This window comes from Aquarana catesbeiana, linkage group LG08 (assembly GCF_042186555.1).
Source record: "Aquarana catesbeiana isolate 2022-GZ linkage group LG08, ASM4218655v1, whole genome shotgun sequence".
Taxonomy (NCBI): domain Eukaryota; kingdom Metazoa; phylum Chordata; class Amphibia; order Anura; family Ranidae; genus Aquarana; species Aquarana catesbeiana.
Window position 1 is genome coordinate 272,986,116 of NC_133331.1, and position 15,782 is coordinate 273,001,897.

At 41.1% G+C, this 15,782-nt stretch overlaps 1 protein-coding gene across 2 annotated transcripts in view; it reads left to right on the forward strand.

Moving 5' to 3' along the window:
* The first annotated feature begins 1,898 nt into the window (after positions 1–1,898).
* Positions 1,899–15,782, forward strand: part of RBP3 (retinol binding protein 3) — a 38,878-nt gene continuing 24,994 nt past the window's right edge. For both annotated transcript variants that reach the window (XR_012235725.1, XM_073597283.1), the window contains exon 1: positions 1,899–4,969. Coding sequence is in view for 1 of the 2 variants with exons in the window: in XM_073597283.1 (XP_073453384.1) it covers positions 1,970–4,969 (3,000 nt within the window). In the remaining variant the exon portion in view is untranslated. The remainder of the gene's footprint in view (positions 4,970–15,782) is intronic.

Genomic DNA, 15,782 nt, shown 5'->3' on the forward strand with positions numbered 1-15,782 from the left:
ATTCGTTCCGCATTGACTTCTATTGCATGCAATATCGCATGTGGCCAGAGGTGGGGGGTTCCAGAGATCCTCGGAAATACTCGGGGACAGCTCAGCTGATCTCTGAAACCCTCGGAAAGGCTCGGAAAAACTCAGGAATGGAGTATTTCCAAGCGTTTCCGAGTATTTCCAAGTGATTCAGAGTATTTTCGAACGGCTCCGAACAGCTCCAAACCGCTCCGCTCACCGGCGCCCCTGCACTTCTGGCCAAATACGGTACTGCACACACCATTAGCCTCAATTCTGCTCGTTTTGTGAGACAACACTCGTAAACTGAGTCAGGATTTTTTTTTAAAAAGTTGCTCGTCCTTCAAAACGCTCACTATCCAAGTTACTCGTTACCCAAGGTTCCACTGTACTGCCAGATGTCACCCATAAGCTTTCATTACACTAAGGCTTGGTTAAAAGAAGTGCAATTTCAGATTCAACTAGAGTCGCACAGAATCTCATGACAATGGAAATCACATTGTTTTCATTGGTGCACTTTGACATCATTGCAACTCAGCATGGTGTGATTTTAGAAAAAGGTTCCTGTACTGTCCTGTGTTGGTGCAATTCCAGCACAATTTTAGCCCCATAGAATACACAAACCACTTCAAAGTAGCATCCAAGTTATACTACATAATCGCATGAAAGTCGGATCAAAGCAGTGCGATCGTAACCTAATGATTTATATTATTGAAGAATATGCAGACAGTATACATTTTCTGTCTTAATTTTCATACAAACTTTCAAAATCTCTGTTAGTCAACTAAATAATCCTAAGCAAAATATATCTAAAGACACAATGTTTTAAATGAGCTTTATTGTTTTTATGTATTTGTTTCAATGGTGAGATTTCCCTTCACTTCCTATCTCAGGGACACAACAGGAAGTGAAGAAAACTCTCCAAAGTAAAGTGAATCCACTTCTATACTCACTGTGCACTTTGCAGTCTCTTTTAGTTCCTACAACATCTATGTAATACGAGGGCTCCATGAAATCGCATACAAAGTGAACAGATTGCTTAGCCTCCTTTTACATGATTTTGGTAAATCTAACAAACAGAAATTGTGCAACTAGATTTTAACATCTATGTTTACACTTAGTTGACAGCAAAGAACAGGAGTCCCCATTGGAAGAATCCCCATCTGTTCTTGTTCCTTTGACAACTTTAAATGCTTTATTTTCCCTCACTTGTAGTCCCCATGACAATGGGTCACCAGTACAAATAGAGAGGGTGAATCCCTACACTGGGGACACAAACAGTAATAAAGATTCTAGCCCTTTCATATTCCCTACCTAAAATTAAAAAAAAATCTATTTTTGGTTAACTATTTTAGTTAACTTTTAAGAACTGTTTCTAACATATACATATGGCACAGTAGAGCCTTATTAAAACAGAAGCTGTTCACTTTTTTTTCCATCACGGTATTAATCCACCGCACATCCCAAAAATACGTGGACTACTGCTCATTTCAGAATAGTGGGCGGAGCCATATACTGCATTCCTTTTTGCCCCAATGGCAAACTGTACGTTCAGAGCCACTAGTGTATAGTACAAATATACCCCCTAATATTACAAAGACATTTATTCAAAACTACATTCAACTGTTTCTGGCTTATTGGCCATGGCTTCTATAGAGTCATTACCGCTGTTCTTCATTTGTATCCTTATTACTAGTTATTTTTAAATGTAGCTACAAGCTTGCTAAGTTTGACTACCAGTCATATTAAAATGTGCAGCCACAAAACAAAAAAGGGAACAGATGCTCACAGTACAGACAGTATGGTGTTTTCCCAGAAATACCCTTGTGCTGATGCTTATAGCCTCATTAATGTGATTAAAGGTTTAGCAGAGATAAAAGAGAATTGGCTGTTCTGTGCCCTGCATTTAATTCTCCATTCTCAGGAGCAGCAGACAGAAGAAATTCGGCTGCTCAGGATCAACATGTCTAACAGCTATCGGGCCCTGATCTTTCTACTACTCTTTTATAATGCCTGTTCTAACCCTGTCTTTCAACCATCCTTTTTGCTCGACATGGCCAAAGTACTGTTGGACAATTACTGCTTTCCTGAGAACCTGGTGGGAATGCAGGAGACCATAGAACAGGCAATCAAGAGTGGAGAGATTCTTCATGTTTCTGATCCTTTAACCTTAGCTAGTGTTTTTACAGCTGGGGTACAAAGTTCACTCAATGATCCTCGTCTCATTGTATCTTACGAGCCATCTGCCATCGTGAAGCAAGAGACAGAAATCACTCCAACTCCTGAACAGCTGCAATTCCTTGTGGATCATTCCATTAAGTATGAGGTCCTGCCTGGAAACATTGGCTACCTTCGAATTGACTATGTAATTGGCCAAGATGTTGTTCAACAAATTGGTCCCTTTCTTGTGAAGAACATATGGGGCAAACTCATGTCAAGTTCTGCTCTGATTTTGGATCTAAGATACAGTACTCAGGGTAAGGTCTCAGGTGTTCCCTTTGTTGTGTCCTACTTGACTGAAGCTCAACCTGTTGTCCTTATAGATACCATTTACAACCGCCCTACCAACACCACCACAGAATTACGAACACTTCCAACCTTGATAGGTAAGAGATATAGTAAAGACAAAGATGTGATAGTGTTAACAAGCAAGTTTACCAAAGGCATTGCAGAGAATGCTGCCTATATTCTTAAACACATGAACAGGGCAATTGTTGTTGGAGAAAGAACAGCAGGTGGATCTTTGGACATACAGAAAATTAAAATTGGACAATCAGATTTCTACATCACTGTTCCTGTATCCCGATCAATAAGTCCACTGACTGGACAGAGTTGGGAAGTAGCTGGTGTGTTTCCCTGTGTTGTTGTGAATGCAGAAGATGCACTTAATAAAGCTTTGGCCATTTTCTCTGTTCGTTCCAAAATTCCAAGTGTGCTGCAGCAGCTTAGTGGTATCTTGGGAAACTTCTATGCTTTCTTTGACCGCATTCCAACTTTGTTAAAGCATCTTTCAAACATGGACTATGCCTCGGTCATTTCTGAAGAAGATCTTGCAGCAAAACTAAATTATGAGCTTCAGTCAGTGACAGAGGACCCCAGACTGATTATAAGGTCCAAATCTGATACTCCAGTGCTGCCAGAAGCATTCCCATCTGCGCAGAATATACCAGATGATGAAAATATTCTTCAAGCTTTAGTCAATACTGTTTTTAAGGTTAGTATCCTCCCTGGGAACATAGGGTACCTACGATTTGATGAGTTTGCTGATATCACTGTTCTTGGAAAATTAGGGCCTTACATCGTTGACAAAGTTTGGGATCCAATCACAAGTACAGAAAACCTCATTATAGACTTGCGTTTTAATACTGGTGGGCCTTCTTCTGCCATTCCCCTACTTTTGTCTTACTTCCATGAGCCAGAGTCTAGGATCCGTTTTTTCACCATGTATGACCGTCTATCAAACTCTACTAAGGAGTTTTATAGCCTTCCTGATCTTGTTGGAAAACGATATGGTGCTCAAAGAGGGGTCTATGTACTGACCAGCCACAGAACTGCTACAGCAGCAGAAGAATTTGCTTATCTTATGCAGTCTTTGAGCAGAGCCACAATCATTGGCGAAATAACATCTGGCACCCTAATGCATTCACGGTTATTAAATCTTGAACTCACTCAATTGACTGTCACAGTACCTGTGATCAACTTTATAGACAATAATGGTGACTGTTGGCTTGGAGGAGGAGTAGTACCAGATGCTATTGTTCTAGCAGACGAAGCTTTGGAAAAAGCCAAGGAAATCATTCAATTTCACCCAAAAGTCTCTGCACTGGTAGAGGGCACTGGACTGCTCTTAGAAGTCCACTATGCCATTCCAGAGGTGGCTAATAAAGTCAGTAATGCCCTTAAAAGTAAGTGGTCTGAGGGTGGATACCGATCTGTGGTGGATCTAGAATCCTTGGCTTCTCAGCTTACTTCAGACATTCAGGAAATCTCAGGAGACCATAGACTTCACATATTTTACAGTGACATAGAACCAGAAGTCTTAGAAGACAAGCCTTCCAAAATCCCTTCACCAGAAGAATTAAGCTACATTATTGATGCTTTATTCAAGATTGAAGTTCTGCCAGGAAATGTAGGATATTTGAGATTTGACATGATGGCTGATGCAGAAATAATTAAAGCTATTGGGCCCCAGCTGGTTAGTCTTGTCTGGAATAAGTTGGTTGAAACAAGTACCTTAATCATTGACATGAGATTCAACAGCGGGGGTTATTCTACAGCCATACCCATTTTTTGTTCATATTTTTTTGATCCTGAGCCATTACAACACCTTTACACTGTGTATGATCGTAGCACCTCCACAGGTACTGAAATATGGACTTTTCCAGAAGTAGCTGGCCAAAGATATGGGTCCTCCAAAGACATTTATGTACTCACAAGTCACATGACTGGTTCAGCAGCTGAAGCATTCACAAGATCAATGAAGGATCTAAATCGAGCCACTATTATTGGCGAGCCAACTAGTGGGGTGTCTTTGTCTGTTGGTATGTACAATGTAGGGGAAAGTCATCTTTATGCCTCAATTCCTAATCAAGTGGTGATTAGTTCTGTGACTGGCAAAGTGTGGAGTGTATCAGGGGTTGAACCTCATGTAGTCATTCAAGCCAATGAGGCCATGAATGCTGCTCAACACATAATTAACCTGCGCTCCAAAATTCCTTCCATCATTCAGACTGCTGGGAAACTAGTGGCTGATAACTATGCCTTTGAAGAAAGTGGACCAGAAGTGGCTTCAAAACTTCTCTCTATGGTGGACAAAAAGGACTACAGAACAATTAAGTCTGAAATGGAACTAGCTGAAAAGCTCAACTACGATCTACAGACTCTGTCAGGAGATGTTCACCTCAAAGCTATCTATATACCAGAAAACTCAAAGGATCGCATACCGGGAGTTGTGCCGATGCAGGTAATATACATACTTAAGTGTAATTGCTTAAAATGTAGGTCTTACTTTTTCAAAAAGTCAGCAAAGTACAGGTAGTTGTTTCTGCAAGGAAGACAAGTTTAATCTTATTATATTTCATAGCTTAGTCCAATAGAAAATATTACATTTGTATTTTCATTTTCATCCTCAAAACATTGCTTCATGTTATTTTGACTGTAAATAATGACATGTGTCTGTTTTACTCACCGATTACTCTATCTGCCTAGCATACACAATGCAAAAGGACATCACCAGATTTCACATGTGAGTTAGGATCTGTGTTGATAGGCATGGGGCTTATGTTGATAGGCAAATGCAGTTTGCTTTCAGATGCATTCACCTTGCATTTGGGATCAGTTTGAGAGTTTATTCACTGATCTGTTGACCTCTTCTAATCTGCTTCAGGGTACTTTTGTCCCCTCTTAAATTGTATTGGGAGAAATGCAGATCTCATGACAACAAAAGCCTATTGGCATAGGCCCCTAGAAAGGTGGTTTTTAACAAAGTGTTTTGTTACACTTTTAAATCTGCCACTCATCTGACAGCAATTTTGACAGACAGAAGCACTCAAAAGGATGGGATTTACTAAAACTGTAGCATTTAGAATCTGGTGCAGCTGAGCACGGTAGCCAATCAGCTTCTAAATTCAGCTTGTTCAACTAAGCTTTGGTAATAAAACCTGGAAGCTGAATGGTATCTATGCAGAGCTGCAGGGAATATAGGTACCACAGTTGTTTTCTCTGTTATGGCTTCCAGACATAAAAGCTCAACTAAATCTTAATTTTTCATTACTATAATGCATTTAGACTTGCATAAACAGATATAATTGTAGACTATATTTTTTTTTTGTTTTTTTTCAACTGCAGCAAAGGTTACTATGCCCTGATTATACGAACCACTGGTGTGCCCATTGCACAGTGTTTCAATTAACAAAGCTCATGCTCCCTAAACAGCACTGTTGTTTATACACTGTGCGTGGGGTGCTGTCAGACTATTGGAGACAGGGACTGCAGAGCTGCAGTATGTAGCTGTTTCAGCAGTTTGCTTCTCCAGCATGCAGCCAGCCCAGTGGCATTTTACCCTAGCTACAGCACAATAGTATAATAAAAAAAAAATTGAAAACAATACACTTACATTTATTATGGTTTATGCAACATTAGTGCTCATGCACACTGGGCGTTTGAATTTCTCCTCTGAATGTCTTTTACTCCTGGCTGGGAGTAACTGCACTGCACAGGCCTTTAGACTCATCAAGCGTTTGAGCAATTATGGATTGCATTGGCCAGAGTATTCATTTATATTGGCTATTGAAATGAATGAACGCTGAGGCGTTAAAAGCATTTGCATGTTTTTCAGCCCAAATGATCCTCTCTTGAATGTGCTTGTTAATGGTTTTTTTTTCCTGACAGTAAACACTCCTCTTCTAATATACTGTATATGGACACATAGACTAACAAAGGTGCATTTACAGGCAGAAATAAAAACTTCAAATGCCTGAAAAAACTACATTTTTTAAGCTCAGTGTGCATGATCCCTTACAGTAATAAAAAAACAAAGATTCAATTGGGCTTTAAAGTGTTAGTTCACCTTTACAGAACAAATGTACACCCTTCCCACCTCCATCCTCCCTGGTCCCTGCTGTGCTTATCTCTGCGGTTGCTGAGATGTGAGCACCTCCACAGCTACTCCACTGGTCTGGAGATTGGAAATCTCAACACTTCTCCACACAGTGCTTCCAGTATAGCCCAGATTGATTTACTGTGACAGCAGAAGCTCTGCATGGAGAAGAGGGAGAAGAGCAGGGATCTCAAATGCCCAGACCACTAGAGCAGCTGCGGGGGCGCTGACAGCTTGGCAACCCCGGAGGTGAGTACAGCGGAGTCTGAGGAGGGGTGGGGAGGGTGTCCGATGTTAGTTTTTCTGTATAATTTAAACCACGTAGAGGAAAATCTAAGGTCAGGTGTCATCTGGGTATTACAATCAGTGTGCCTGGACAGTTGAGGTCAGAGACATGACAACTAAATATTGAGAAGGACAGGTAAAATTCTTTCCAGGAGCAAGGTTCCCATAAATTTGTCTTCCCTATTATACAATGTGGCCGTCAGGCTGTCCATAGATTTAATTACATCCAGTCTGGCCAACCAGCATTGCCAATTATTTAAATAAAAAATCCCCATTCATTTCTTTACTCATTGGCCTCCAGGAAATGGGCTTACTGGGAGGAAAGTCAGAGACAGAACATAAAATGAAAGGAAATCTCTCCAAAGGGAAAGCAAATACCATATTAGGCAGTTGCCACAAGAACAGGTGTACCAATTGGAAGTTGTACCCCCACCCCCTTTTCCTGTGACAACTCTTTAAAGTGACACATCACAGGAAGCACCTCCATGGTTAACAGAGGACAGAATTAAAATTAGACTTGGGAAACTTAACATTAATAAATCACCGGGACCAGATGGCTTGCACCCGAGAGTACTTAGGGAGCTCAGTCAAGTAATTGCCAGACCATTGTTCCTAATTTTTACTGACAGTCTACTAACTGGAATGGTACCAGCTGATTGGAGAGTGTAGCACCAATATTTAAAAAGGGCCCAAAATACATCCCTGGGAATTACAGACCAGTTAGCCTAACATCAATAGTATGTAAACTCTTGGAGGGGTTGATAAGGGACTATATACTAGACATGTGCATTCGTTTTCGTCTGAATGCATTTTCGTCCGAACTTCAGGTATTTTCGTTATCGTTTTAACAAACAATAAGGTAAGTGCAGAATCCGAAAAACGAAAGATCTGACATAAACAAATGCTTTATTTTCGTTTTCGTTGCTACAACAGTTCGATATAGATAGGAGATTTGACATGATGATGACAATAACAATCTGTGTCCATCAAACCTGTGGTCGAATGTGCCTAACCTTAACTCTATTAGTCCAAGATTATTCTGCATAGAGAGAAAAGATTCAACATAGAGAGAAAAGATTTGACGTAGGGGAGAAAAGATTCGACGTAGGGGAGAAAAGATTCGACGTAGGGGAGAAAAGATAAATAAAATTAATGATGATGATGAATGTTATTGGCTGATTGTAACCAAAGAGGAGGAGCAGTAAAATAGCTAGAACTAAGTACACACGTACTTTGGCTTATGGTGTCTGTTGAAAGTTCTAAGAAGATTCGACGGAGCAGGTAAACTATACGGCGTCGTACAGTTTAGCTGCTCCGTCGAATCTTCTTTGAACATTCGACAGACACCATAAGCCTTCAATGACAGATTCAACCTTAATTTGGATTTTCGGACTATGCAATTTTTTACGAAAAACTAAATAAATAAAAACGAATTTCGGGAGTAACTAAATAAATTTATTTTTCGGACGAAAACGAAATTCCGAAACGAAATATTTCAGTGTGCACATGTCTACTATATACAAGATTTTAGTAATGAGAATGGTATCATTAGCAGTAATCAGCATGGATTCATGAAGAATCGTTCTTGCCAAACCAATCTATTAACCTTCTATGAGGAGGTGAGTTGTCATCTAGAAGTGATGCCATAGACGTGGTGTATCTGGATTTTGCAAAAGCATTTGACACAGTTCCCCATAAACGTTTACTGTACAAAATAAGGTCCATTGGCATAAGTACATGGATTTAAAACTGGCTTCAAGGGCGTTCAGAGGGTGCTGATAAAAGGGAAGTACTCGGAATGGTCAGGGGTGGGTAGTGGGGTCCCCCAGGATTCTGTGCTGGGACCAATCCTGTTTAATTTGTTCATAAACGACCTGGGATAAACAGTTCAAACTCTGTATTTGCGGATGATATTAAGCTAAGCAGGGCAATAACTTCTCTGCAAGATGTGGAAACCTTGCAAAAAGATCTGAACAAATCAATGGGGTGGGCAACTACATGGCAAATGAGGTTCAATGTAGAAAAATGTAAAATAATGCATTTGACTGGCAAAAATATGAATGCGCTCTATACATTGGAGGGAGAACCTCTGGGGGAATCTAGGATTGAAAAGGACCTGGGGGTCCTAGTAGATGATAGGCTCAGCAATGGCATGCAATGCCAAGCTGCTGCTAACAAAGCAAACAGAATATTGGCATGCATTAAAAAGGGGATTAATTCCAGAGATAAAATGATAATTCTCCCACTCTACAAGACTCTGGTCTGGCCGCACCTAGAGTATGCTGTCCAGTTCTGGGCACCAGTCCTCAGGAAGGATGTACTGGAAATGGAGCGAGTACAAAGAAGGGCAACAAAGCTAATAAAGGGTCTGGAGGATATTAGTTATGAGGAAAGGTTGTGAGCACTGAACTTATTCCCTCTGGCTTGAGAGGAGATATGATTTCAATTTACAAATACCGTACTGGTGACCTCACAATAGGGATAAAACTTTTTCATGGAAGGGAGTTTAACAAGACCCGTGGCCACTCATTAAAATTAGAAGAAAATAGGTTTAACCTTAAACTACGTAGAGGGTTCTTTACTGTAAGAGCGACAAGGATGTGGAATTCTGTTCCATAGGCGAGGGTCTCAGTGCGGAGCATCAATAGTTTCAAGAAACTATTAGATAAGCACCTGAAAGACCACAACATACAGGGATATACAATGTAATACTGACATATAATCACACACATAGGTTGGACTTGATGGACTTGTGTCTTTTTTCGACCTCACCTACTATGTAACTCTGAAATTTTGGATTTCTCATCATTTTCTATTCCAATAATAATAATCACCAGGACAAACAGGATGAATCTCACCAGTGGAGACAGGCAGCAATTCAACTATGACTGTAATACTTCCTTGAAGTGGTACTAAACCTACAAAAAACAGCAAGCATACGGGCTCTTTATTGCAGAATGTTGTGTCTCTAATGCAATAAAACAAACTTACCTGTCTGTTTGGAGCCTGCTTTGAATGTAGACATGTGCAGCTCAGTGTACATTTTCGGCACACTGTGGTGTTGCCCATATGAATGGCTTTCATGTGTACAGCTGTGAGTCATTTAATCCTCCGGCAGCCAAACTTTGTCAGTGTCTGGCGAGGGATCTAAAGGACATCATATCTTTGGAAAGGAGGTAAGTACCTGACATGGAAAATTATAGATAGGCAACTCCTATCCTTATATTGATTAGTGGTTCCAAATTAATAATAACTACTGCAGTAGGGAACAGACACAAAAGATACACTCCACATCTTTCCAAATAACTGTTCTGCTTTATTATAACGCAATTGAAGGTTTTTATACACATGATTATGTAGGTATCACATTAATATTACAATTGTACTTTTATGGTAACAAGGGGCGTAACATAGGCAGACTAATTCTAATCAGCACTTGAAAGGATGCAAACATGTAATGAAAACATTACAAGTGCCGTGTGCACAGTGAGAGCAGTGTGCAATACATACAAAATAGAATACAATTATATACAGAACTTACAAATTTCCTTTACAGTACCTAAAAAAAAAAAATATTATGCCGCGTACACACGGTCGGGCTTTTCGGCTACAAAAGTCCGACAGCCCGTCCGACAGACTTTCGACGGACTTTTGGCGGACTTGTGGCAGACTTTCTAATGAACGGACTTGTCTACACACGATCACACAAAAGTCCGATGGATTCGTACGTGATGACGTACACCGGACTAAAATAAGGACATTGATAGCCAGTAGCCAATAGCTGCCCTAGCGTGGGTTTTTGTCCGTCGGACTAACATACAGACGAGCGGATTTCTGGGTCCGGCGTAGTTACGATGTAAAGATTTGAAGCATGTTTCAAATCTAAAGTCCGTCAGATTTGCGGCTGGAAAAGTCCGCTGAAAGTCCGGGGAAGCCCACACGTGATCGGATTGTCTGCCGTATTTTGTCAGTCGGCGTCCGTCGGACTTTTGTAGACGAAAAGTCCGACCGTGTGTACGCGGCATTACATTTACATTCGCTATACACATTTTAAAGGATACTTATCATAAGAGATATACAAGGGTTGTGGTTTCAATGCTTTCTGAGTCACAGATCTGGAAAAAGGATGCAGTAAATAAAATCATACGTTTTGCCCTACGTATTGATTGTAGGTTAGTGAAAGTGCTAAAGCCAGACAATAAGCATGACAGCCAGGCAGCTAGCATTTTCAGGAGACTGGTAACAGCAATTCAAATAGGAGAAATGATGATACACAAAGTTCAGTGAACCAAAATAACCAAACAGATATGAGTTTTCTATGGTAGAGTAGACATTGCTCTGGTTGAATTGTGGGGGGGGGCTTCTTCTTGGATAGGACAATAACTCACTGAGTTTAGTTAGTAGCCTTCGTCATCTTGTGCCTAATTCCTCGCCAAAGGCTTACTAATGACATCCCAGGCTATTAGCCTTTATATTCATAGTAAAGATATAGTTTCCATAATTAACTGTTGTGCTTCAAAGATGGCAGTGCAGTGACACATCACATCACATAGACATACTAACAGGTGTCTTCAGCATACATCCCCATAGACAAAAATGAATGTGTATCTCCCCTGCCTGTACGAGCAGAGAGATACACAGACAAGTCTGCAGGAGTCCTGCATGGCACCCACGATCTGCTGAACAGATTGTGGGTGCCATGCAGGCATTGTGAAAGACGCACATTGCACACCACAAATTAGCCATCTTTCCTTTTGCATCTCCTCTCTCCCTGGGAAATCCACAATGTTGAGACCCTTCTCCATGTATCTGTAGCATTCTGCTTTATTCCCCTTAAAAAAAAAAAAAAAATGCACATCTTTTTGCAGGTAAAAATAATTTGCATGTAAAGCATTGCACCTGCGTTCAGCAGATCGTGGGTGCCATGCAGGACTCCTGCAGCCTTGTCTGTGCATCTCTCTGCTCATACAGGCAGGGGAGATACACATTGACAGGAAGGGAGAATGAACTACCAAAGCACTCAACAGCACCATGGTAGTTCAATAAAACTATAAGCCAACACCTACTTGTAGTTTCCCATTCACAGAGCCCTGCATGGCTAAGTTATTTTCAAACAGTGACCGCGGGCGTCCGGAGAAGGTGCCTACTCGCTGTCACTGGGGGAGAGGCTGTAGCTGCTGCAAGACGTTACATGTTCCATCCTAAATACGAGTGGAACATGTAACATGTTCCAAAAGGTGAACTTATCCTTTAAACCGAGATTCATAAGTCAGACGAAATCAACAAGCTGCCTTCTGTAGTCTTTCTTTCTATGTCCCCCGCCATAGTTCTACCCAGCTGCGTACGCTCCCAAATGTTACTCTCTTTCTCCCAGGTTCATTAGTACTCACTCAAGGCTCTGACTTGCCCATTAGACTTTATACCAGGGATATGCAATTAGCGGACCTCCAGCTGTTGCAAAACTACAAGTCCCATCATGCCTTTACCTCTGGGTGTCATGCTTGTGGCTGTCAGAGTCCTGCTATGCGTCATGGGACTTGTAGTTCTGCAACAGCTGGAGGTCCACTAATTGCATATCCCTGCTTTATACATTCAGCTCACGACTCCCTTCATGACGTTCCAGAGACAGGACTGCGGTTGCACCTTAAGATTCTGTACACTTTTCCTAGGACCTCTGGGGGTATTAATACTCATGACAGAGAACACCTAGGCCACTTTCACACTGAGGTGTTTTACAGGCGTTTTAATGTGAAAAATAGTGCTTTCACACTGGGGCGGTGAGCTTGCAGGATGGGAAAAAAAGTCCTGCAAGCAGCAACTTTGGGGGCGGTGCAGGAGTGGTGTATACACTGCTCCTATACCGCCCCTGCCATTGAAATCAATGGGCAGCGCCGCCGAAGCTCCAGCAAAGCGATTCAGCAGCGGCGCTTTACAGGCGCTTTTAAACCCCGCTAGCAGCCGAAAAGCACTGCTAAAAAAGACGGTGAAGCACCGCTAAAATTGGCAGCGCTTTACCGACAATGAGGTCAGCGCCTCAGTGTGAAAGTGGCCTTAGCCTGGTCTAAAAGGTCTTTTGCATCCTTCCCTCAGTCCACTTAGATCATGTATCAAGTCAAGACAACTACAGCTGGCTCTTCTGGGTGTTAGACTATCTGGCCCTGACCTGTGCCCTGTGCAGGGTCTTTGCAGTACAAGGCTACATCTGCATGGCTGTGGAATGTTTGCCTCTCATGCCCCTGCTCCTCTCCTTATGGCATTTAGATGGCCACTATCTCCACCCTAGGGTTGCCACCTGTCCGGGATTCACCAGGACAGTCTGGGTTTTGAATCACGTGTCCGATCTGTCCGCAATAATGTCGCAGTCACGATAAAAAACGCTGATTGCCGCCATTACTAGTAAAAAAAAATGCCATAAAACTATCCCCTATTTGTAGACGCTATAACTTTTGCGCAAACCAATCAATAAACGCTTATTGCGATTTTTTTTAACCAAAAATATGTAGAAGAATATGTATCGACCTAAATTGAGGAAAAAAAAAATGTTTTTATATATTTTTTGGGCATATTTATTATAGCAAAAAGTAAAAAATAATGTGTTTTTTTTCAAAATTGTGGCTATTTTTTTTGTTTATAGCGCAAAAAGTAAAAACCGCAGAGGTGATCAAATACCGTCAAAAGAAAGCTCTATTTGTGGGGAAAAAAGGACGTCAATTTTGTTTGGGAACCACGTCGCACGACTGCGCAATTGTCAGTTAAAGCGACGCAGTGCCGAATCACAAAAAGTGCTCTGGTCTTTGGGCAGCCAAATGGTCCGGGGGTTAAGTGGTTAACACAGTATTTGGAAACAGAGCCACCTACTGACAGAGTAGCTAACTGCACCTGTTTACAGGCTGCTTTTGGGTTATACACTTTTGTTTGCCTTATTAACCCCTTCGCACCGACCACATGTATATATGCGGCCTCACGGAAGTGGGCTTTTTTTCTTGGGGCCACATATATGCTTTGTGCTGGGAATGAGCCGCACACCATGCTCCTAGCACAGAGCCCCCCCCGAGTCTCGTACTAACGGTCGGGACCAGGGAATGTCGGTCCTGGGTCACCTGATCGCTGCGATAGCCTCTGATTGGCTATCACAGTGATTAGTCACTGTGAGCCCACCCCTGGGTTTCCTTCCTCTTCTAAATGAAGAGAATGATACATTGTATCTTCCTTTTTTCGCAGTAGAGGAATTGTAAACAATACAACAAACAAATGTAAACAAACAATCAAAAAAAATCTAATAAAAATTAAAAATAGAGAATAAAAACGAAATTAAAAACGAAATAAAAAAGTAAAGAAAATAAGTGTCAAACGTCAAGGTCGGGGTCAAAAGTCACGGTCAGCATTTTTTGTGTAGAATTAAAAAAAACAAATGTAATTGGTATCAGTGTGTTTTAAGCAGGATAAAAAAAAAAAATGCAAGATGCGCACCATTGTTTCTGGGCTGTACTACAGGTATAAACAACAACCAACATACACATATGTGGTATCACTGCAATCATCAGGAGCAGGAGAATTTATTTTGGGTTGTTGTTTGGAGGTAAATTATGATAATGGTTAGAAATATACAGCTACATTTAAAAAAATGAGTTTTTTTACTATTTTGTCCAACATTTCTTTTGATAATAAAAAAAAAAAATCAGGAGATATCCATTACCATTTACCTTACCACCAAAAGAAAGCCCTGAAAAAAAAAAACAGTTGTGATGATATGTACGGTTTTACTAACACATGTCAAACTTTCAAAATTGAGCTTAGGATTTATTTTACCCCTAGGTGTGAAGAGGTCAAAGATAAACCGAACTCCGGAAACTGTGCTAAAAAAAAACAAAAAAACCCCCAAAAAAACAGATGGCAAAGAACTGGCCACTAGCTGATCTTTCCCATTATTGTCTTAGTCTGATCATGCCTTTTTCTGCACTGGGGCAGGGCTTTAAATAAAGAGAAAAATGGTGAGCACAGCAGTAACATCACCAAATATCACTCTAAAGTTGGCCATAGATGGATCGAAATTTAGCTGGTTCAGCAAGGACCTGACAAATTTTGATCCCTCTATGGCTGTTTCTGTTTAGGAGAATAATGATAATAATAATTGCCTTTTCTCGAATGGGGCTGTTGGAAATGTTTCTTTCGATCAGGGTCTGCAGCCAAACGGCTGCAGTGCTGATAAGTGTATTTTGACAGCGGAGTCCCCTCTGTCAAAATACAATAACACTGCGGGAAGGATGCCTGATGGCTGATCGAAAAAAAAATCCATGTGCTTGAAGCTGGCCAAACATTCATTCATTCAACCAGCACATAAATAAGGTAATTGGGAAAAAATCCTATGTGTATGGCATTGTGTTCGGACAGCAGAAGCCACTGCTTTCAGAGTACACCGATCAGAGCCTTTAGCTTTAAAGTGTAACTAAAAGCAAAACTGTTTTTCCCCCATTTTATATAGCATAAGGGAGGTTTTTAACCCCCGTCAGTTTTTGTTTTTGCCATCTGTGTCCCATTGGGGAGATCTCCCTTTACTTCCTATCCCATTGCCAAAACAGGAAGTAAGAGGAAAGTGAGGGAATCCCGGTGTGTTACCAGGGTTACCAGAACTAGTGTCCCCATTGGAAGATTCCCCCTCTATTAGTGTTCGGATGTCAACCAAAAATGTGGGATCTTGTATTACTTTTTGATGGTAATGGACATATAAAGAGGGTAATTCTCACATACAGCGATAAAAACTGGCAGTTATTCTAATCCCGTTCTAGTGTATACAGAACTAAAAAAAATGCCTTTAGTTATCCTTTTAAGCAGGGTTGGTCCAACCATAAGGGGCGCTTCCCCTATCCTAATCTACATGCGGGGCACCGGACGC